Source organism: Sphaeroforma arctica (assembly GCF_001186125.1).
Source record: "Sphaeroforma arctica JP610 unplaced genomic scaffold supercont1.9, whole genome shotgun sequence".
NCBI lineage: Eukaryota > Ichthyosporea > Ichthyophonida > Sphaeroforma > Sphaeroforma arctica.
This window is the reverse complement of record NW_014040549.1, coordinates 236,559-260,470: the sequence shown is the minus strand read 5'-3', so window position 1 is coordinate 260,470 and position 23,912 is coordinate 236,559. Positions and strand designations below refer to the sequence as shown.

The window sequence follows — 23,912 nt, the reverse complement described above, 5'->3', positions numbered from 1 at the left end:
CCACAAAGCTTCATCGCGGCTGGGATAGATTTGGGGACATTGTCATCAAGCAGTGAAGCAATTTCGAGGAGAGTGATCTCAGATCTATTAGAAGGTGTGATGGCGAAGGCGGAAGGTGGGAGAATCTGCTCAGCATGAGTAGATGTTTCCGAGGCGGTCGCGATTGACGGGCGGGTGGGTACAGCCGGACCGGATTCAGTAGGCGGGTGGGTGGTAAAATTAGCAGGTTGGGTATGAGGAGTGGACTGCGTACGAAGGTATGGATCCAAGGCTGGAGCTGGAGTGAATGCCACTGGTGTCACTCGTGGAACCTGAAAGAGTGGTGTTGGCTGGGGCGTGCGTACTGGGGGAGAAGCCTGGGCGGTGGTTGTTGTAGATGAAGGTAGAGAGCGAAGTTCGTAATCATGAGCAGCCGCTCGCTGTTTAGCTCGCTGGGCGACCAGGGCAGCATGTTTTTTTTATACAAAATGCTGATACGTATCAGGGGAGGAGGCCCACCAGGCAGGTGGGCCAGGTGGAGAGGATGAGTCGGAGAATGAGTGGTAGTCGGACGACGAAGTGTGCGAGTGAGAAGTGCACGAGCCATGGTTGTTGTGCTGAGAGTCATTGGAGGCAAAGGATTGGTTCAGGGGATCGGCAGGGACAGGATTAGTGCTGCTGGGGACAGGTAATGGTACTGCGGTAGGTGACTGCGTTGGTGGTAGTGGTGGATGTGGTAAGGTATGTGATATTGTATCAGTGTTAGTGGGACCGTGCATATTGGGGGTGGGTGGCACGGTATTGGTTGTAGTGTTGGGACTGGTACCATTGGAGGGAACTGAATCCGGGAGCGGGGCAGTAGCTGGTGGTGGTACCGGACCAACATAGGGGACAGTGGTCGATTGTGGATTGTTAGTGGTCGTAGCAGGGTTTGTCCACAGTGTCGGTATGGTGTAAGACGATGGGGTTTTTGATCGTGTTGCACGCTTGCCATCTGAAGACCATTGAGCATTCTCACTAGTGTAAAATCTGATATCGCGGCAGTCGAGGATGTGTTGTGTAGCCAAATTTCGAATGCGATAAGTGTCAGTGGTAGAGTTGGGTGTCATGCCCAAGAATACATCAAGACCACGCGAGTGCTGTACTTGTGCTGTTTCTTAAGTGTATCATCGGAGAGGCGGAAGGCTACAATGCATACAAATCGAGCTGTGGGATTGCAGATGAGCTTACATTGGTGAAATGATTCAAGTGATGTGTTGTGCATGTTTTTGGTGGCAAGCGTAGTGTTGCAGATGTAATCAGCCCAAGTTTTGGCATAACCCCATAATGGTAAAGGCATACAGGCATCCAAAAGTGCTGTACGTGTGAGTCCGTTGAGAGTACCATGGGCGCGTTCGACCAGGCCATTGAGTTGCAGTGTGTTGGGTGGAGTTGTCTCATGATAATTTTGTCTGTGAGTATCTCCTCTTGAGTGTTGCGGCTGTTGAAAACGGAGTCACCGTCGGCAACGATGGTGTGAGGTTTTCATTGGCGTGGTATTTGAACTAGTAACTTGCGGATGTGTGTGTGCATGTTTTCTTTCGCTTTGAGTTGGGAGTGAGTGCCAAATTTAGTGGCGTCAAAGATCATATTGAGGGTGTATCGGTATCCATTTCTGTTAGCTGGGATGGGTCCTTGGAGAGTCGGTTGTGCCATGTGCACGTTCTTGTTCTGGATTTTACCCTCGATGCAGACAGGGCAGTGTTTAGGGTACTCAGGATTGGCACGCACAAAGATAATAGCATCGTTGAGTGTTTGTTGTGGAGATACGAACGTGTGTATTGGCCCAACTAGTGCAATAAGTGTGTATGTCCATGATGGTTTGCCGACAACTTGGTCACCGTGGCGTAGGAACGTGGTCTCTGTGTTGCGTATGATGTATGGCTGTGACTGTATCCGGGACATGATTGTGTTCCACCATTTTGCACAAGGACGGAGTGGGAGAACCATAACTAGTTTAGTCCGGAGGATGCGTTAACAGCCAGCATCTGGGATATATCAGACCATTTAGGATTAGTATAGCATAGTTTATAATCTACAAAGTTGTGACTTTGCGCCAGTCATCGACGATGCCACCGTCCGGGCCGGTAAATAAAGGCGCTTGCTCATTATCCTTGTAAGCACATAGGTCGATATCACACTCCACATCCAGGTATGTGAGACCGTCTAGCACATCTTTCTTATTAAGAAACCATTATTCTGTGCGAACGTTCACTGTCGGTGGGAATGTGAGTGTGATGCCTGCTTTCTTAGCCATTTTTAGTGTGGTTGCACGGCTGAGATGACCCATGACTCGATGGTAGGAGTCATATGATTGTGTTGTACCTCATGCAGGGGTTGTTGTTGCTGGCTGAGTGGTGGACTGAGAGGCCCTGGTGTTTGCATCTGCAGCGGGTGCAGGCTGAGTGTGTACACGTTGTTGTGTGTTAGTGTTTTGTGTGCCCGCGGGTGGTTGGGTGGGAGCATGTCTGCGTTGTGGTGTCACATGTGGCGTTACAGCCGGTGCGTGGTTGGTTTGCTGTGGCGTATCGGCAGGAGGGCGTTGCGTAGCAGGAGTTGCTTGGTTGGTTGGTTTGCTGCTGTGTGCTGTCAATAGTCGGGTGCGTTGCAGTTGGTGGTTGCTTGGAGTGCTGTGGCGTGGCATTCTTGACTGCAGGGGGACATGTTGACAAGAGTGTTGTCAATTGATGGAGTTTCTGGTATAGAACATGGTACCCTTCCTTACTTTGTGACAGGTATAATGTGTTGTCCGAGTGTTTGATAATGCACTATCTTGTATTTTGGGGGAAAATAAGATGGAACCCGTTATCTTGAAGTTGGTTTTGCGATACCAACGGCTGGATTTCATTTGTTCCGACATAAGTAACACCAAGACCGGGTAGGATACCACGCTTGAGTATAATAATGATGGTAGAATTGTCGGCGAGACGGAGTAAAAACTGTCCTGTGTGTGTATCGACTAATAGATGTGAAAGATAGTCTGGTATATAGTTGACACCAGCACCACTGTCTACCTGTAGGTGGTCTTGGTGACGTCATAGAGAATTATCAATAGTGATGGATGCAATTTTGGGATAATGCAAATAGGGGAAATTGTCTTTATTGGTATGTTTACCGCATACAATAGATTTGTGTCCCTTAGCTTGGCAAGCCAGCAGTGCAGTCCTTGTTCATGTGATCCTTAGTACCGCAGCGACCACACGCACGCATGCATACATTTGCAGTGTGGTTTGTAGACCAGCATACAAAGCACGGAGGGCGGCCGGGTGGAGGACGTGTTTGTGCATGGTGTGCTTGAGTGCTATGGTGTTGGTTGTTAGCAGTTGCGCCCTCAAGGCGATCCAGATGTTTAAGCAGTAGTTGAAGTGTTTGGTCAGTCGGGGATGTGACCCCTTTTGCTTGACTAGTAGGCTTAATAGCGGCAACAGTGGGGGGCGTTGACGAAATCAGGTTTAGTTTGTGCCCATGTTTCAAGGTGCTTGTAGATGCATAGGGGTGGTGGGGTGGGCCGTGGGTGTCTGTTGACAAGATATTGGTGTGCTTGTTCCTGTTTATCGGAGTCCAGACCACGGAGGAATATATCCATGATGAAGTCATTAGTGAGAATTAGTTGTTGATTCTCGGCAAGCTCTTGGAGTTTGGAGCAACGTGTAGCTCATATACGCACGTGTTTGGTTGGTTCTCGTTCAAAATCTCGAAGGTATTGTCTATTGATTGACTTATACTTCTTGTGAGACATATGGCCGTATTCCTGAAGCAGGTGTGCAAGAAGGACCCACGGTGGGGCGATGAGGAGCCCTTGGTTCAGAGAGTCAATGACTTCGTCAGAAAATAAACGCATATGCAAGGATTGGGCCTTGTGGTACGTGGAGTCTATAGTGTGATCATCGAGAAAAGTACTGGCTAGCGTAGTGCGCTGGAGCGTGGGGTGGCGGAGGGGGGTCCGGGCGTGAAGGAGTCTCTGTTCAATCGCTGCTGATACCTGTTGCGATGTGATGTCGGCAACTTCGTCGGGTGTCTGATCATGGAACTCAAAGATGTGAGCCAAGGATTGTTTCTGGCCGGCTATGGAGTTGACAGTTAGTCTGGCGTACCACTTGTCAACGTTGGCCCCGTCTAGAGCGAGGCGGGGACCATTGTAGGATGAGACTCGTACAGAGTCGTCGTCAGAACTTCGAACCATAGAGAGAGAGTTCAAAATAAATGCCCATAACCTATGAACCTCTATAAACTTTGGTTTGGAAGAACTAAAGGGTTTATTGATGTGAAAACTGGATATATGCATATCCGAGTGGGACTTTGGTCCGCGTGGTGGACCCGGTGGGCACACTGTAGAAAAACCTGGTGTAGGGTTCTAAAACCGGTAGAGTGAACTTGGTTCGCTCTGACACTGAGCTCAGCTCACTCCCCTTTGCGGGGTAGTCTATGTTCCAAGTTTTTTATTATCAAATAAAAACTGGGTCGGTTGTCGGTTGTCACTTTGTTTGTATTTGAATAAACCGTAGTTTATTCACCTACATTGTGTAATTTCCTCCGCCAAAACAAGCCCACGAGAGAGAAAGTTAGAGAGGATTTGGTGTGTAGTCTCTCGTTTTGTTGCCAGCGCAGGTGTGTAGTACTCTTGTATTGTATATTTATTTCACCTATGGTAGTGGGTGAAGCCAGAGAGAGACACGAATATACTCTGTTGTATAGGCAAACGGAAGTGCGTTTATGGTCAACTTCCCCTTTTAATCGCCACGTGTACAAGCCTACGCTCAAGTACATACATCAGTGGAAGCTCGTTTCTCAGAACAGAATACTGTCAGTTTGTAAGCCTGTATCTACATAAGCAATTCTATACAGTATGGCTACTCCGACAAGTGTGGGCTCTTCACGTATACAACTGGACACGGCTCAGAAGAGAAAGATTTTCAGAGCCTTGAGAGCGATACGGAATACGTATACTTTGAACTTCAACAGTTTTGGTATGCATTCTATGTAGATTGCTCAGTCGTGTGAACACAGAATTTTAGCCACATCCCAAACAGTGGCGTTATTTTTCTTCTTCGAATCACATGGGGCTCATGGTCACTATATATATATATATATATTATATATATATATATATATATATATATATATATATATATATATATATATATATATATATATATATATATATATATATATATATATATATATATATATATATGTGTGTGTGCACATTTCAATATATATATATATATATATATATATATATATATATGCACATTTCAATATATATATATATATAGTCTAGTGTATCTGGATATATATATGTGTGTGTGTATTGTATATGTATATGGACATACGTCTAGAACCGTATGCTAGCTTGTATTATTTTACGTTTTAAATCAAAAACTAATTGTACGTGCCCATTAGAAAGGCTACATGCCTGCCCTTAGCTACTTTTCATTGGAATCAATTCTTATCAGTATCTTCATGTAAGTTCTGTTTCCTCGTCCCAAGACATATTTTGTCCTAGAACGACACATTCGCATCTTGTTAATGTATATGTATATGCACTGCTAGACTTTGCATTAAAGGTTGCGCCACACCGATTCGTCACTACTGTCATCAATGAAATGGGATCAATCATAAAAATACTAAGAATCGCTTGCCAACCACATAATATTGCAATAGATCTTGAAGATGGCCATCTGGACGAATTCTTGACAGAGAAGCCCAGCGCCGCAGAGTGCGTGAAGCACGTGTCTGTGGTTGAGCTTGACAACAACAACCTTACAAGTCTACCAGCGATAGTGGGTAGCTTTGAATACTGGGAAGATGTTCGATCTTTGTCCTGCAGGAATAATAAGTTGACGCATATTGATGGGTTTCTGAGCGCTGCTACGGGTAAGTGGATATACATAGTTGTACGATGTACATGTACACGTACACATATGCAAATTGTCAATAGTTTAGAAATGATATGTTAGTCCTTGTAGGCATGAATCGACATTTCGCTGGATCTTCTTGTAGCGAGATTTTTCTTTGCACACATATACAATTCTAAAGAATGTGAGTACACGTGTATATGTTTATTCTGACTACATGAAGCACAAATTTAGTACGTGATCATGGTAGTGTAAATTGTGTATATATGCGTGTGATGAGTCCTTCGTTGATGGACGAATTCAGATATTCGTATAGATTTTTTTCGTGTGTATACGTCCAGATACCCGTATACATGCGCTGTAGTCCTGCATATACATATGTTTGTGTTATATATATTAGTCAGTACGTGTGTGTCCATGTCTGTGTGATGAGATCCGTTTTTCCTCCTTCTGGTGTCCTTGTAGTATTGCATTTTGTATTCTCATCCATTTATTTCAAATTCCTATCAGTGTTTTGTATATATTAATATCAACCACTCACACACATGATATTGCTTTCTCCTCGGGCTGATGCAATAGACGTGCGAAAAGTCATTTTGTGTGGAAACTTATTGCAATCTCTTCCCGAGAGTTTGTATCAGCTAAATGGATTGCAAGTGTTGGACCTGAGTGACAATAAACTAGAATCTCTCCCGGAATGGTTTGGCAATCTATCCGGTATGTAAGTTTTTTGGTCGTCTAGAGGTGTTAGCTGGTTTCTATTAATGTGTATTGCACGCGTTAGTTAAAAATCAAATCCTGTTCCCACCACATTCGTATACTACGCATTCTACACACGTGCACTCTCGTATTCGTACTATACTTTCACGGTACACTATTATATATTCCTATTGCACATTCTCAGTACTGACCAATTGAACACTAGGAAGTGAGCCACAACCGTGACGTACTGATACGATCTATCAAATATACGCATTCGCATGGGGGCTCTGTGTTCAAATATTCAAATCGCCGCTTCCTTGCCACATATGTAACGTGCCGTGGTATCACACCATGCGATGCGGGCGTTACCACAATTTCTTGTACCGGCAATGCGTGGTGTTATGTCATTTAGCAGACAATACTATGAAGTAAAAGGGGCTCTGCCGCGAAGACTTGTGCTTTGTTGTATGAGAACTAGTTTACTGTCCTTGTATGAGTGTGAATGTATAGATGTATCACAATGGCGTTGACAACGAGTGTCATTGAATACCATACTAGTTACCATGAAGGTATCTCCGGCGATGTGTCTTATTTGTACTTTATTTTCAAGCTCACTGCGCCACAGACGACACGTTTGAAATTTCCTAGGACAGCGCTCCCATTCGTCGTACGACAGGAGTCTCATTTTATAGGAGAATGCGACAATTCTTCTTTCGCATTCTCCTAAAATTTGAAGAAGGGAATGTGTCTTTAGTGCTGTGAGAATGCTACAGTTCTTCGTACGACAAGCATTGAAATTATCCCATCGCCTGACTTTAATAGTGGCCATTCAGAACTCGACTCAAGTTTTTATTCTTATTTTATCCAGTTTTACTTATAATGTGCGTTTTCTGGTGCACTCTACTATATACAGAGAGCATTGATGTCAGGCTCCACGACAATCCTTTTGCGGATGAGGAGTTGAGATCGGTTGCGGACAGTGGCAGCTGGGTAAAAGTGCGCAAATATTTACGCAGTAAGTGGGTTGAATACTTGTCTATTGATGTTGACTGCTTCGTATATGTATGTTCTGTTCATCTTGCGCGCATGCATCACCACGTGTGTCTGTGAACAATGTGTCGATGAAGATATCACGGAGTTGTCGTTGGCTGTGTTGTATGCTCCATGGTATCAAGGATTGCTTTTCATATTAGGGCTTCTTTGTGGGGGTTTTTCAAGATCTGGATGATGAGCAGCGCTTACACTGAAGTAAGCGAGGAGAAACTGTCCTATTCTTTGGCGGCCTACGCCTCTGTTCGCTTCCTGGTTATCTGCAAGTTCTGCCAGTCTTTTCTCTATCTTATATTGTTTTTGTTGTTGCTTTTTGAAACCTTTCTGACCTGCTATGACCTTGTAGGCAGCCAGCCCGCGTCCCGCTACCGCCCCAACCAAGAACAATCAGAGCAGCATCTAGCCAATGAACTCGTTCTAGTACTTGACCCACCCCGTGCCGTGGTGTGGGTCAGTGGAGCTGACTTTGCCCAAATGGAGAATGCCATAGAAGTAGCGCGCTCCACTTTCACCACTCCTGCTGCGGCCAAAGCACTACTGCAATTGTACCGCAAGGAGTGTGTGGAGATGGTGAGCGGATCCGAATTGATTGGCTTGGGGTTACAGCAAGCTGATACACAGGTATTTATCTCTGTCTGTGTGTGTGTATGCGTGCGTATGTTACAATATACCACTCCTGCTGTAGTTAAAGGACAGCGGCAACTGTCATATTAGGGGTCGGTGAAGATGGTGAACGGACCGATTTGGTTGGATATGGCTTCAGATGGCCGATGCATAGGTGATTGCCCGATTCAGCGTGTTAATGTCTGTGTTCGTTAATTTTGGTGTATGTTACGAGGGTGCGTTCATAAGTGATACATTCTCTGTGTGTGTGTGCCACATGCGTCTGTATGATTTCTGTGCGCATATGTCCGTTTGTGTGTTTTGGCGTCGTGTGTGTGTACGTCTCCATGTCTTTGATCCGCACTAGTCAACAAAATTTAAGAAAATTTCGTCCAAGTCTCTGCCGCAATGAGTCAATAACACCGCTGTCATTTTACCAGTATGAAATTTACATGTTTTTGCTGTTTTTGAAGATGGTATGTATCCTGCAAGATGCTACCTGTTGGCGGTTATGTCTCTCATCTCCTGGAAGTTCTGTTTCTCGAGATATTATCTTATTTGAGCGTCATGTACCGGTTAGATTTTCGCAGTCATGTGATTCCATTTGTCCGAAGTATTCGTGACCATCTTGGCATGGAACCTCGTCAATCCGTTATCAGATTTCACTCGCTAGCAACACTAAACAAATCCACTTCACAGCAGCAATCTGTGTACAATCTACACCATCGATCTATCGAAAGTGTGATCCATTGCTAACACACCATGATTCCAATCTGTGTACAATCTACACCATCGATCTATCGAAAGTGGGATCCATTGCTAACACACTGTGACTCCGCCCGAACATCATTTGTAGCATATGAAGGATAACAATGGAGCCGCACAGCAGGCACGCGGTGGTATGGCCTCCCACTTGCCACCGCCTGTCGCTGATGCACAACGCTTGAGTACAGCTTCCTCGCATGTGAGTCAAATTCACGAAACTATTTATCGCCATGCATGTTTATTTTGCATTGATCGCAGTTAACCGACAAAATGATATACCGTGCCCGCAGTACATGGTTGACCCCGTATAGTATGTGTACATCTGGCCCTGTGTACAAATTACGCTACATCATCTCCGTGTCTCACTCTGATATGGCTACTATCTCTCAACTATACGTACCCGGTGCGTAAATCTCGTTTTATTTCTATTTTTGATTTATACATCTATTTATCTATATATATATATATATATATATACTCAACTATAATTACTATAGTTGCTACACGTTTTAGGGCTTACATTTATATGGCTAATATGTATGTGCTGGATGTTCCTAAGTGTTCTAAATTATCCAGATTATCTCATTGTATAACTGACGCGCATTCTGTAGCTTATAAAGGAGGTACCCACTTCTGATCAGCAGGAGACGCAACAACCCCCTGCTCAGGAGTCGTCGCAAGAACAACAATGGGCCGTTCAATACCAGCAGGCCATGCAGCACATACACCAAAAAATGCGAGAACAACAGCAGAATATGCAACAACAGCAACAAGAGATGCAACTACTACAGCAACGACTACAACAACACCAGCAACACCAGCAGCAACAACAAATAGATCAGCAGCAGCAACACCAGCAGCAGAGGCTATATATGTACCAACAGCAGCAGCTACGATCGCAAGCTCAGCAACAAGCTCAGCAGGTGCAAGCTTTGCCTAATAGACCTATGCTTGATTACCAGCAACCGTTGAACTCACCCAACCGACAGAACTTCAACCCGCAGCAGTATGAACAACTGCAGAGACTTGCCCAGATTCAGCAGCAGCGCCAGCAACAGGCACCTATGCAACAACAGGAGGCGCTATTCCAAGGACAAGCCCGAGCATCGCAACAAACGATGCCACAACAACAGCTGCACCAGAACCTGGCATCTGGAGATCTTCGGGCGACTCTGAGTGGGTCTGCTGAGACGAAAGCCTCTCCATTCGGTCCAGGTAGAGTTTTGTGTGCTGTCTCATATAGGTATCGCTGAGATGGACTTGTTGTTACACTTAAATTTTTTATGAAATGTATCTGTTATTGATACACAGAGTTATGTGTAGTCTATTACGATATATTTGGAGATGTTTCGTTGGAGAGATGCGCATATGCATATGTGCGCTCATGTAGGTTGTGTCTATACATACTACAGACTTTCCGTTGCTATTCGCTATACTAAATATCATTCACGCATGAGTGTACAGGTATGTATACACATACAGTTCATAGTTTCTTGAATACAGACATAGGCATCGCACAATATGACCTGTATTTCAGATTCCGAGGTTTATGTGTATAGGCATATATATGTTTATGCTTGTACTAATTTCATCCCATATATTGAGGAGATGCAACATGTACATGTGTGTTTGTTGCATTCACATACAACTGAATATGCTTCATTGTGCGTGTGTGTGTGTATGTAAACAAAATCACAGATGTGTTTGTATGTAATCTTAATCACATATATGTGTGGATGTACTGTAAATCAGAACTTGCGCTAGAGTTTAAGTAGTTTTAATTTTGTTTTACTGCTTATAGTTTTATATTATTATACCGTCTACTAGTGTCTTTGCTTACAGTTCTAACATACGTGCATGAGTATATTCGTACTATGTATGCCAATTCATCGCAACTACTCTATAAGTTCCAACTCGTTGATTTGTTTTTTATCATGGTCGCTGTCCCAAAAGCAGGTGGAACCTCCAATCACCAGCCCACTGCGAGCCCTTTCTTGTCTGTCAACCAATCCACCGGAAGTGCAAATCACAATGCTGCGACAGGACTATCCAACATAGCTTTGCCTACAGCCACCATTAACTCTCCAGCTACCGTCATGCAGCTCAACGTCTCTGTGAGTGCTGTGTTTGTATTTATCATGTTAGACGTAGATTTTGTATTTGTGAGTGCTGATCTATCATGTTAGACGCAGATTTTGTATTTGTGAGTGCTGTGTTTGTATTTATCGTGTTAGACGCAGATTTTTTATTCGCGTGCTATGTTTGTATCTATCATATTAGACGCAGATATTGTTTTGTGAGTGCTATGTTTGTATCTATCGTGTTAGATGTAGATACTGTGTTTGTGAGTGCTGTGTTTGTTTTTATTGTTTAGATGTGGATTTTGTATTTGTAAGTGCTGTGTTTGTTTTTATTGATGGATAGATATTGTTTTGTGAGTGCTGTGTTTGTATTTATATATCGTGTTAGATGTAGACACTGTATTTGTGAGTGCTGTGTTTGTTTTTAATCGTTTAGATGTGGATTTTGTATTTGTGAGTTATGTGTTTGTTTTTGTTTTGTTAGATGTAGATATTGTATTATTGTGTATGTTGTGTGAATGGCGGTATCTACTGCTACCTAATTCCCAGGTATTCTTAAAGCTAGTGCTGTGTTTACGCAGCACCTACTCCTTCACACTCGCTCAATAATAACAAACATGCAATGCGAATGTTGTGTTTGGGTGTAAAGATTAATGCTGTTATGTAACAATACAACGCCTACAACCACACAGTTCGCTTTACATTGGGAGTGTCAAACCATTCTCATAAGGATGGATACTCAATGTCCGAGTGTACCACATACCGTCGTTCGTTTCGTCGCAACTGTGTGTGTATTCACTTTACCTGCCCTATGCGAGATTGTGTGCCCTATGTATGAGCAGCTATTGTTGTCTCTGTGTATTCATTGGGAGTACAACCATTTTGACTCTTTTACTTGCTATTTTTAACGGGAGTAGCGCGAGTCAGTTACTCTCAATTGCGAGCCCGGTCTTGTCCACGCCTGTGTCTGTTGTGTCCCTTGTCACCTCACTGAGTACTGACTGGCTTTGTGAGTCGAAAAACTTGGCTATTGCATCCCCTATTACATAAAAATTGCGAGTAATGTGCGTCTCTCAATGATAGCAATGTGTGTCTTCATATGAGAGTACTTTATATCCGTTCATATGGGTAATGTGTGTGTCTTCACATGAGTAATGTGTGCCACTTCATATGGGTAATGTGTGTCTCTTTATATGAGTAATGTATGCCACTTCATGAGTTTTGTGTCTCTCTTCATATGTGTAATGTAATGTGTGACTCTTCACATAGTATTGTATGTGTATTCATATGAGTAATGTGAATCTCTTCATATGGGTAGCGTGTCTCTCTTCAAATGGGTAATGTGTGTCTCTTCATATGAGTAATGTATGTGTCGTCGTATGAGTAATGTGTGCCACATCATTTAAGTTTTGTGTCTCTCTTCATTTGAGTAATGTGAATCTCTTCATACGAGTAATGGTGTCTATTTATATGGGTAATGTGTGTCCGTTCACATGAGTAATGTGTCTCTCTTCATATGAGTAATGTGTGCCACTTCATATGGGTAATGTGTGTCTCTTTATATGAGTAATGTGTGCCACTTCATGAGTTTTGTGTCTCTCTTCATATGTGTAATGTAATGTGTGACTCTTCACATGAGTATTGTATGTGTATTCATATGAGTAATGTGAATCTCTTCATATGGGTAGTGTGTCTCTCTTCAAATGGGTAATGTGTGTCTCTTCATATGAGTAATGTGTGTGTCGTCATATGACTAATGTGAATATCTTCATACGGGTAATGTGTGTCCGTTCACATGAGTAATGTGTGTCTCTTCATATGAGTAATGTGTCTGGTCTCTTCATATAAGTAATGTATGTCTTTAAGGTGAGTTTTGTGTCTGTGGATGAGAGCAATGTGTGCCTGTTCATATGAGAAATGTGTGTCTCTTCATATGAGTAATGCGTGTCTCTTAATGTGAATTTTGTATGTCGCTTAATGTGAGTATTGTACGTCTCTTAAAGAGAGAAAAATTTACCCTCTTATAGGCACTGGTGGAGGGCTCTTACATAAACCCTCTTACAGGCAGGCAAGTAATGTTTACTCCCGAAGGGTGTGTAGGGCGGTCCCCATGGGTAGAGCATGTAAGGTCACTAGGGAGACCCTCCACCAGTGTAATGTGTGTCTCTCCATATGAGAAATTTATCTATCAATGTGAGTAGTGTGCGTCTGTTGCGTCCCCTCTCGTTATGTTTTCTTTTGCCCTTCTCGCACAGCCTTATGCAGTCATTGCCAGGGCTGTGAGTGCTATACCCTCCGCCACATGCGTGAGTCTGTCTTATTTAACTGTAGGACCCATCTTCTCGACGCCTGTGTCTATGGCGCGTCCTCTTACCATTCTTCTCTTCGCATTTCATGTACAGTCACAGCCAGATGTTTGGGGTACCAGTGGGTTTGCGTCGAGCTCCAAACTGAACCCCACAGTATCCACATCCGCTAATGAAGATTCTGAGGCGGAATATTCTGAAGGCGAAAATGAGGAAGAGACTGAGGACAATGGCCAGGGATATGATGAGGAGGAGGAGAGCACTTTGTTTGAGGCCCGTGCCGAACTGTTCGAGATTGTGGACGGTACACCACAGGTTCTGGGGGTGGGCTCATGCATTGTAACGCAGTTCACCAAGTCGCGCGACAGCTACTTGACCTTTTCGGAGGAAGGAACGGATGCGATTCTTGCTTACCATACTATAGATGAAGAACTGGAGGTACGACCGGATACAAAGCAGCGGATTTTCGTTTGGAAAACAAGTATGTAGTAATATGTATTGGGTCGGTTTCTATCTTGTAAAGTATAGTACTCAGTCGCGCGAATAATTAGTTTACCGTTATTCATGATCAGACAACCTACCATGCTGGTGAAATTGAACCACCATTTGTATTTGGTGTCGAAGTGACATTTCTTGAGACTTTTCGGATGGGAGTGCCATTTATGATATTATGAGCACTACTATATATATATATATATCGTAATTAGTGTGTGACACGTGTGATACCGAGTCCACGTGGGGACATGTGTGTATGATGGTGGGTTTTGGAATGTGCACATTATACATAGATTAGGGTGGAATGTTGTAAACTATAGGTTTAATTCGTGTAAGCCAATAGTTTGCGTACATAACGCTAGGCTGAACTTAAGTCAACTTTAAGAATTTACTTAAAAGCTGTAAGGTGGTGTAAAATATATAGATGGTGACTACGGTATCCAGAAGGGAACGGTCGTCATCATGATTCAGGCCAGCAGTTAGTGTCCGTAAGGAGCTAACTTGTTATAGGCGCCATTAGGCCATGGGCTCACGCGTATATAAACCGACACCGTAAAGTTATCAGTCTTAACAATTTCTAGAAGCTATTACACTACTTTAAAACAAGCAAAGGATCCATACTTTCCACTCTGGATTTGCTGGTTTTTTGAACTTAAAAAGTACCCGCAATATATATATGTGTGTGGGTGGGTGTTTATATGTATGTATGTATATGTATATATATGCATACGTATACATATACACGTCTTTGTATATGTATGTATACATATGTGCACAGACATACATATATATATATATATTTATATATATATATATGTGTGTGTGTGTGTATTCTGTATGTATGTACATTTGTGTGTGTGTTAATGTCTATGTCCAAATTTATACTCTGTATGTTTATATATATATATGTGTGTAGATGCATATGGATATATATATTAGTTTGCTTTCGCTTCAGCATCTACATGAATTGTTCGTGTATGTGTGTATATATATATATGTATGCCAGTGTTAGTGTATATATATATGTATGCCAGTGTTAAGTGTATATGTTTATATATGTATATTTATGTTTTTTATTTTTGTAAATTTATATATTTAATACATTTGTGTGTATTCGTGTTCATATATATATCTACAAACATATATATATAGGTATATATTTTTATTTTACATTACAAACATATATATATATATAGGTATATATTATTATTTTACATTACAAACATATATATATAGGTATATATTATTATTTTACATTACGTGTCCTTTTATTTGTGTGTCTGTAAAAGTGTTTTGCGTATTGTCGGAGATATGCGGAAATTAGGATGATGCGGACTATATGTTAATGACTTTGGCCTGAAATATCATTCACATACTCATTCTGATGTTGTATGCAGATCGTGATCAGTCGAGAAGCGAACAACCCACCACTTGCCTCTTCAAGATTCTGTTTCAAAAGGAAGAGTTGGCTGCCCAGGTGAGTGGCGCCGGTTGTTTTCAGTTTTGTTACGATTATCAAGTGTGGTCTACTTTTTCATGAGGGGTTTGCTTCTGAGAGAATCTCTTTCGTCGATTTTGCCTTCTTTTCTTTTCTTATTCTTTTTTTACTCTGGTACCTCTTGGTGATAATATCAAATTTCTATTGAAGATCGTTCGCGTTCATATTTTGCTTTGTGATTTTAAACGCGATGTGTCAAGCTCTTGAGCATCACTCTTGAATTGTTCTGTATAGGCTTGACCGTTAGTATTCGTGGTGCAGTTGTCACTCTGTTTTATCTGGTCACATGAAGTGTGTTGCAAGTGTACACTGGATGGTGTATATACCTTATCAGCGTCATAATTCTACTTGTATCATGTTCCACTCCCAATCACACGACTGGTATATATCTATCCTATCGGGTTGTATTACGACCTGTTATTCATCGCGAACCCTGGCAGAGTATATACCTTCTAAAGCTGGCGCGTGCTTATCGGGTATATAATTCAAGCCACCTTTGTATAGGATTACAACCGTGATCACTCCTCTTCGCGTTTCTAAGCATCAACACTTTATTTCTATCGCAGTTTTATCCACTGATGAAGATGCTTATCCCCAAGTCATTGGACACACCCGTCATCAATACCGAACACAGTGGTGGTATTATCTCCACTTTTACTGAAAAATCTGAGGCATCGAAACCATCGGGGCCGTTCGGATTTGCATTCACGAAACCCAGCGCAAATATCGGAGACAACTCACAAACTGTGCAGTCTTCTGTGTCTCCTTTCGCGAACCCAGTTGCAAACCTGAATGCCGGAAACAGTTTCTTTAATACAGCTAGAACTGGTGCAATATCGACCCCCGGCCCCTTTACTGGTTTTGGGAACTCAACGCCGTTTGGTACATCGAAAGCTGAGCCACCTAAACCGAAACATACCTCCTTTGGAGGACTGCCGGGTTCAAGTGTAAGCGATGGTGCAAGTGAGGCATCTGACAGCAACGTCGAGGAGAAAAAGCGAATGGGCAGTCTTCCGAAAGGTTCGGACGACGTAGAGGCTGAACCGGATGTGCACTTTGAGCCCATTTTGAAGCTGGAAGAAGTGGCAGTTGAAACTGGAGAGGATGACGAGGATGTGTTGTTCGAGGCGAAGGCAAAACTCTACAGATTTGTCGATGGTCAGTGGAAGGAGAGGGGCACGGGTCCTGCGAAATTGTTAAAACACAAGCAGAGTGGTGCCGTACGGTTCTTGCTGCGACGAGATGCGACTCTGAAAATAGCTTCAAATCATCGGATTGCTAGTAACATGGAACTGAAGCCCGATACCAATAAGCGTGTGTTCTCGTGGGTGACACCGTCGGATTTCGTAGACGGCGAGAGTACCGAGGAGCTGTTCAAGATTCGCTTCAGAACCGACGAGAACGCGGAAGACTTCAAGACGCACTTCGAGCGCAGTGTAGTGGAGGCAGATGAAGTGTCCCCCTCGCAATCGGAAAAAGAGAGTCCCGAGGGGAAGAAGTCAGAAGTACGTGCAACAGTTGCTACAAACCAGACACCTGAGGATGGTAATAAGGGTAGTTTCAAGATATCACCTGACACCACACAGGGAACACCTCCAGTGACCAATGGACAAACAATGAAACTCGGTGTATTTGGGTCCGCTTTCGGAGGTGCAGGCGCTAGTACGAGTGAGGCTCCAAAGTCGTTCGGCCTCTTCGGTCAAGGAGCAACTATCCAAAGTGGAGGTTTCGGCGCAAAGTTCGGGGGCAAAACTGGTTTTGGGAGTTTTGAAGGATCTACAACGCCACAAGCACAGTCTGCATTCAGTGGTGCTAAGGCCACCACAGATGTCAAAATAGAGCCGCTGTTTGGTGTCAAGAAATTCGATACAAGTAATCCTGGAAAGTATGGTACGGAGAAAGAGCACACCGCCACGGCTAATACTTTGGAGACGCCCAAGATGTCTGATGATGTGGAAGCGGAGCCAGACGTCTACTTCGAGCCAATTGTGCAGCTGAAGGAGGTGGAGGTCGACACAGGAGAGGGTGACGAGAATGTGTTGTTCGAAGCGAGAGCAAAATTGTACAGATATGTTGACGATCAGTGGAAGGAGAGAGGCACGGGCCCTGCTAAGCTGTTGAAGCACAGAGAGAGCGGTGCCGTGCGATTTTTGCTGAGAAGAGATACTACGCACAAAATAGCATCAAACCATCGTATCATCTGCGATATGAAGCTCAAGCCTGACACGAACGAGCGTATCTTCTCGTGGATGACACCGTCTGATTTCGTAGATGGAGAGAGCAGCAAGGAGATGTTCAAGATCCGATTCCGAACCGACGAGGCCGCCGCAGAGTTTAAGGCCAAGTTTGAAGAGAGTATTGCGAATGCATCCCGTGTGCAGGCGGACGTGCCGTCTGATCAAGCCAGCGAAGACGACGAGGATAACTATGGAGCAGAAGGGGAAGAAGTGCATGCGTCTACTTCGCCTGCTAAGCCCTCTATCTGGGGTGTTCCTTCTGGTGATAAATGGGAGTGTCAGGGGTGCTTGTGTACAAACAAAGGGTCGATGGATGTGTGCCCCGCGTGTGGAACGGGTAGGGATGGTAGTGCGCCTGCACCTGAGGTCAAAGCCGAGCCTACGATCACTTTCAATTTTGGAGTACCTCCGTCCATTGCGACATCAGCTACTGACACAGAACCGCCCAAGAAAACAGGACTGTTTGGGTCCACTACTACAGGTGCGAGTGCAAAGAGGTCAACAGAAAAACCAAGTTTTGGACTATTTAGTGTAGGTACCACTCCCGTAGGCTCTGGGTTTGGTGGTGCAGCTTCAATCGCTGAAAGTGGCACTGACAGTAAGCCTGTATTTGGGGTACCAAATGAACCAGAAATAAAACCAAGCACAGGTGCTAAAGTCGTGGACGATGTTGAGGCGGAGCCGAATGTGCACTTTGAACCGCTTGTGGAGCTGGAAGAGGTGGAGGTCAACACGGGTGAGGATGACGAGGATGTGTTGTTCGAAGCGAGAGCAAAACTTTACAGATTTGTTGATAACCAGTGGAAGGAGAGGGGAACCGGTCCCGCCAAGTTGTTGAAGCATAAAGAGAGTGGTGGTGTGCGGTTTTTACTTAGGAGAGACACGACGCTTAAGATAGCGTCGAATCATAGAATTAACAGCAATATGGAACTCAAGGCTGATACAAACGAGCGCATCTTCTCGTGGATGACACCGTCTGATTTTGTAGATGGAGAGAGCAGCAAGGAGATGTTCAAGATCCGATTCCGAACTGACGAGGCTGCGGCGGAGTTCAAGACCAAGTTTGAGGCGAGTGTCGCGAATGCCTCGAATGTGAGGACGAACATAGCCTCTTCATCAACTATTGGCGATGCTGCGAGTACCGAGAAGAAAGCAGCCGAACCAGTCAAGGACAACACAGTATCGAGAATATCTCCTAAGTCGCCAGCGAAGGTCAATCACGAACCCGCACAGTTGCCACAGGTGCAGACCAAAGACGTGAAATTCGGTGCGGGTCCGGGTCCGGGTGCTAATGCGGATGAGTCATTATCAACACCCAGTGTTGGTATATTCGGCTACAACGCAGGAAGCGCCAGGCTCAGCACTAATTCGTTTGGTAGTACAGCACCTGTATTTGGTAGTACAGCACCTGCATTTGGTAGTACTGTACCTGCATTTGGTAGTACTGCACCTATATTTGGTAGTGGTACGGTATCTCCATTTGAAACATTCGGGAAGACGTCAATTACGGACGACTCTTCGAAGCCTAGCTTTGGTTTTTTTGGGAAAGGGGCAGTAAGTGGAGGTGGTTTCGGAGGTGTTGCCACAAGTCCTTTCGGTGGCACAGCTAATACAGATGGCGAGAAGGCTGCAGCAGCACCGCAGCCGTTATTTGCACCCAAGGCTGTGGAAGGCGCAAGTTCAGGCTCAATTGCTGTTGCAGATATGGTGAAAAGTAGTGATGACGTCGAGGCTGAGCCAGATGTTTACTTTGAACCAGTTGTGACGCTAGAGGAGGTGGAGGTCAATACTGGGGAGGATGACGAGGATGTATTGTTCGAGGCTAGAGCAAAGCTGTATAGATTCGTCGGTGATCAGTGGAAGGAGAGAGGTACAGGTCCGGCCAAACTGTTGAAACATAAACAGAGTAAAGCCGTGCGGTTCTTGCTGCGGAGAGACACAACGCATAAGATCGCATCTAATCACCGTATCATAGCCGCTATGAAACTGACGCGCGACACCAACGAACGTGTGATCTCGTGGATGACACCATCTGATTTCGTGGACGGAGAAAGCACAAAAGAGCTTTTCAAGATACGATTCAGGACTGATAACGACGCGGATAATTTTAAAACACAGTTTGAAAAGTGTGTGTCGGAGGCTGTGTTGGATAGTGAGCGTGAGAGTACGACAGGCGATGCTGCAACTAGCGAGGACACCACAGTAAGAAACACTGCAGAACCCGAGGTAAAGGATGATTCGGATGATACTGATGATGACGAAGAGCAGATTGAAGATACGAACGAGTCGGCAGGCGTGCCAGCATCAAAAACTATACCAACCTCCTCTATTTGGGGTGCTCCAGCCGGTGATAAGTGGAGTTGTGAGGGATGCCTTTGCACGAACCCGAAATCGGAGGATGTCTGTCCAGCGTGTGGTATGGGCAAAGATGGTAGTGCACCAGTTGCCGAGATCAAAAAGGTCCCTGTCTCGACATTTAGTTTTGGAATTCCGGCACCCACAACCGACGGCATACATTTTGGAGGTGCCTCTAAGGGATTCAGTACAGCACCGCAGCCCGTATTTGGTGTCCCAGTGACAACCAACCAGAATGGTGCAAAGTCACAGGAGACACTGGCAGTGGTGTCGGGCAATACCGATGATGTCGAGGCGGAGCCTGACGTGTACTTCGAGCCTGTTGTGACGCTGAAGGAAGTAGAGACTCAGACTGGTGAGGAAGACGAAGACGTTTTGTTCTTGGAAAGGGCCAAATTGCATATGAAAGTGGAGGGTGCGTGGAAAGAACGAGGGGTGGGCATCGCTAGAATGCTGAGACATCGTAGCACGGGGGCGGTCAGGTTCCTGATGCGTCGCGAAGCGACGCATAAAATATGTGCTAATCATACGATACCAGAGGGGCTTGCTATTAAACCCGCTGATAATCCTGCGGCTGCGTACTGGATAGCACCAATGGACGCATCCGATGAAGGAGAACCTCAACGACGTATGTTCAGTATGCGACTCAAGACGGAAGAACAGATGGACAGGTTCAGGCAAGTGTTTGAGGCAGCTGCGAAGGGAGAAAGCGCAGGACTTTCCGTAAAAGAATCGGAGGAAGATAATGTAATTGAAAGGACAGCTGCAAATCCAGCGGGGGAGTGCAAGTCCGTTACGGTTGATGGCGACAATAGCTCAATTGTAACCAATAGCACGCTGAACGGAGACGGTGCCACTAAAAAAGACACACCTGAAACGTCTGCATCGAACGGCACACCTCAATTTAAACCCAACTTTGGCGTTCAAGGTGAACCGGCTCTGTCCATCAACACAAATGCAGGATCTGTATCGAATTCGACGGGATCTGTCAATCCGCCCACGAAGGTCACCTTTGGGAAGCCTATGCCTGGCGCTGATCCATTCACAAAGCCAAACTTCGGTATGTTCAATAGTACACTTCCTAAATCCGGTTTTGGTTTTGGCGGGTCAAGTAACGAGCTAGCATCGGTACCGCAACCGTTGTTTGGTAATACTGGTGCTTCTACTGCTACAGGTAGCGATCAGAAGAGTATTGGGACAAGTGGTGGTGTTGCGGATGATAAGGTATCACAGTTGGAAGACGAGCCCGATGTGCACTTCGAACCAATTGTGACGCTGGAAGAAGTGGCAGTTGAAACTGGAGAGGATGACGAGGATGTGTTGTTTGAGGTGAGGGCAAGACTCTACAGATTTGTCGATGATCAGTGGAAGGAGAGGGGCACGGGTCCTGCGAAGTTGTTGAAGCACAAGCAGAGTGGTGCCGTGCGGTTCTTGCTCAGGAGAGATAAAACACTAAAAATATCGTCTAACCATCGTATCATTAGTAATATGGAACTGAAGCTCGATACCAATGAGCGTGTGTTCTCGTGGGTGACACCTAATGATTTCGTGGACGGCGTGTGCACCAAAGAGATATTTAAAATACGCTTCAAAACTGACGAGGCCGCAGCAGAGTTCAAGGCAAAGTTCGAGGAGAGTGTTACGGGTGCCTCCAAAATGTCAGCGAGTGGTGGTGACAGCGTAATAGATGCCTTGGAGAGTCCTCAGGAAAAAAGCGGTGAGGGCCAGAAGGATAGCAACAATGTCCAGGGTTATGGTGGTGGAAAGCATAGGGAGACGGAGGATGAAGGTGCACAGGAAGACCGAAGTGTTGAGAAGGAGACGGAAACCTCTACTCAGAGTCCCCGTGATGATACTTCAAAAACTGGTATGGCGGAGGAAGACGCTACAGAAGATTCGGTTACGCAAGCGGGGAGTGGCGCTTCAATTGGCGTAGACAACGAGCAAACCGAGAACTCTGATGCGGATGTTCCGGCACAAAATGTACAACCAAACGAGGAAGTCGAGAAGGATTTGAATAGGGGGGATGAGGGCATGGATGTTGTGCAGGAGCCGGTAGTGAGTGCGCCTGTGGATGGGAAAAGTGATATGGAGGTTGCGCCAGGTGCTGATGTTGCAATTGTGTCCGTCGCTGAAGAGTCAGTGGTAAATGCGAATGTGGATAAAGGCAACGTGGTGGAAAATTTGGAGGATTCGGAGAGAGAATTTTGTTGTGAAAATGCGAAGCTGTATGTTTTTGCAGATGACCAATGGGTAAATGTTACATCTCGGAATGAGGAAGCGACACGCACAGCTGGGGACGAAGGTGTCGTGAAGGTAAAATTAGATTGCAGCAACGGGCAGCAGTACTTCACTGGATCGTCGGGCGAGCGCGTGCTCGTAAAATTTACGAACAATGAGAAGGTGGAGGTAATCGATGCCCAGGACGCCCAAAAAAACAGTCTGAGACTCAGTTGTTTCACTGATGATACGAAAGGCAAGGCAACGTATCGAATAGACTTCCCACGCGCGGATATACTGGAATCCTTCAAGGCTTCGTTCATAAACAGCAGCTCTGATAGGAACTTCAAGACTAACGTGCAATCTGACTACGATGACAAAGAGAGCGATTCTCGTGACGATGATGAGGAAGAATACTTAAAGGAGGTAAGTTTGCAAATCGTACAAATCCAAGGTACTTATTTCAATAACTCGGGTCTATAGGTGATTTTGTGTATATCTTGCTATTTTCGGTGCAAGAAATTCATGTTTTAAACTAGGCAGCTGGCTGCAATGCATACACTTAAGAAGATACACTTGCTTACCTTGTTGCTAGTCTATTTTCAATCAGGGTATACGTGTGTGAGTCGAAAGAGTATTGCAGTTAAAATGCGTATGAGTTATTTCTGGAAATATGTGCGTAAGCGGAATTTGTGATTTCGCAAGAAGTGAGCTGGTAGGTGATAAAGCAGAGATATGGGCACTTCATTTAGCTATTTGTTCGAAATTTAACCCAGAAAGCTCACTCCTGGTGATTAAAGTATAAGCGATCTGAAGGCTCACAGAACCACTGGAATACCTCTTTCAGACACTCAAGGCTAAGGATTTACAAGGCACCGAGCATCTGGTTAAAAAAACAGCGACCCTTTACCAGCTAGACAGCGATACGAAAGAATTTGTAGAGCTGGGTAAGGATTTTGCATACATAGTAAGCCAACCCGATGTCTACAATGGTAAGGCACGCTTCTGGATGTGTATAGGCGACGATCCGCGGGTGGCCGAACACTTTGTGCGAAGATGCTCACCTGTGAAAATATGTGCAAACAATACTTTCAGTTGGACAACGCCAATGAATTACACAAAAGAGGAGGCTGGAGGTCTACCAACCACATTCCGTTTAAAATTCGAGAGTAAGAAACAGATGCTAGCATTTAGGAGGGTATTCGAGGAGCATCGTGAACTAGGGGATACGGCGTAGGATTCCGTATGCTTCAAGAGATTTGCTCCTACTTTGCGTGCAGGCTCCTGAGTCCCATGTGAGAATTGGTCGCTGCATACCTGGACTGTACGCAAGCGATGTGTACCATATTCAACCTTTCGGTAAATCGAGTGCACTCATATGACTACCACCAACCTGGATAGATATGTGCTGGGGGTGTTGAAGAATGGTAATCTAATTTCATAACTGAACTTTGACAGCCGCAAAGAATCCCCATGCCATCGGCAGTCTTTCTCTACTCACGCAGAATAGTTGTCTAAGCAAGTATTTGTCCACAGGTGTGTTCGTTGGGAGGCGTTCACATCTGCGGGCTGCTGCTGGAGCGCTGAGTTGTTCGCATCGGAGTGCACAGCCAATACGTATTGTGCATCCGTACGTGGCTGCTGCTCCTTAAGAAAGTAGGCCTTAGCCGCGATGATATATTCGAGCGGTTGTGGTACCCATAGCCTTCACATGGCTAGTGCGT

The 23,912-nt window shown here is 44.7% G+C and overlaps 3 protein-coding genes across 4 annotated transcripts; 1 reads left to right on the top strand and 2 right to left on the bottom strand.

The window, feature by feature from the left end:
* Positions 1-458: 458 nt before the first annotated feature.
* Positions 459-1,088, bottom strand: SARC_00338 (hypothetical protein; the record flags this gene model as incomplete). Its single annotated transcript, XM_014306001.1, has 1 exon — positions 459-1,088. The coding sequence occupies one exon, from the start codon at positions 1,086-1,088 to the stop codon at positions 459-461; it is 630 nt and encodes a 209-aa protein (XP_014161476.1).
* Positions 1,089-2,344: 1,256 nt separating this feature from the next.
* On the bottom strand, positions 2,345-2,662 carry SARC_00337 (hypothetical protein; the record flags this gene model as incomplete). Its single annotated transcript, XM_014306000.1, has 1 exon — positions 2,345-2,662. One exon carries the CDS (start codon positions 2,660-2,662, stop codon positions 2,345-2,347), a length of 318 nt encoding a protein of 105 aa, XP_014161475.1.
* Positions 2,663-4,690: 2,028 nt separating this feature from the next.
* Positions 4,691-23,819, top strand: SARC_00336. 2 transcript variants are annotated; one of them, XM_014305998.1, is made up of 12 exons: positions 4,691-4,985; positions 5,683-5,895; positions 6,456-6,593; positions 7,492-7,593; positions 7,975-8,249; positions 9,088-9,195; positions 9,641-10,211; positions 10,950-11,110; positions 13,333-13,864; positions 15,276-15,355; positions 15,943-22,614; positions 23,036-23,819. In XM_014305998.1, the coding sequence occupies exons 1-12, from the start codon at positions 4,865-4,867 to the stop codon at positions 23,423-23,425; spliced, it is 9,363 nt and encodes a 3,120-aa protein (XP_014161473.1). In that variant the 5' UTR covers positions 4,691-4,864; the 3' UTR covers positions 23,426-23,819. The 2 variants fall into 2 exon arrangements, with proteins under 2 accessions (XP_014161473.1, XP_014161474.1); XM_014305999.1 differs by having other exon boundaries at positions 9,638-10,211.
* Positions 23,820-23,912: the final 93 nt, after the last annotated feature.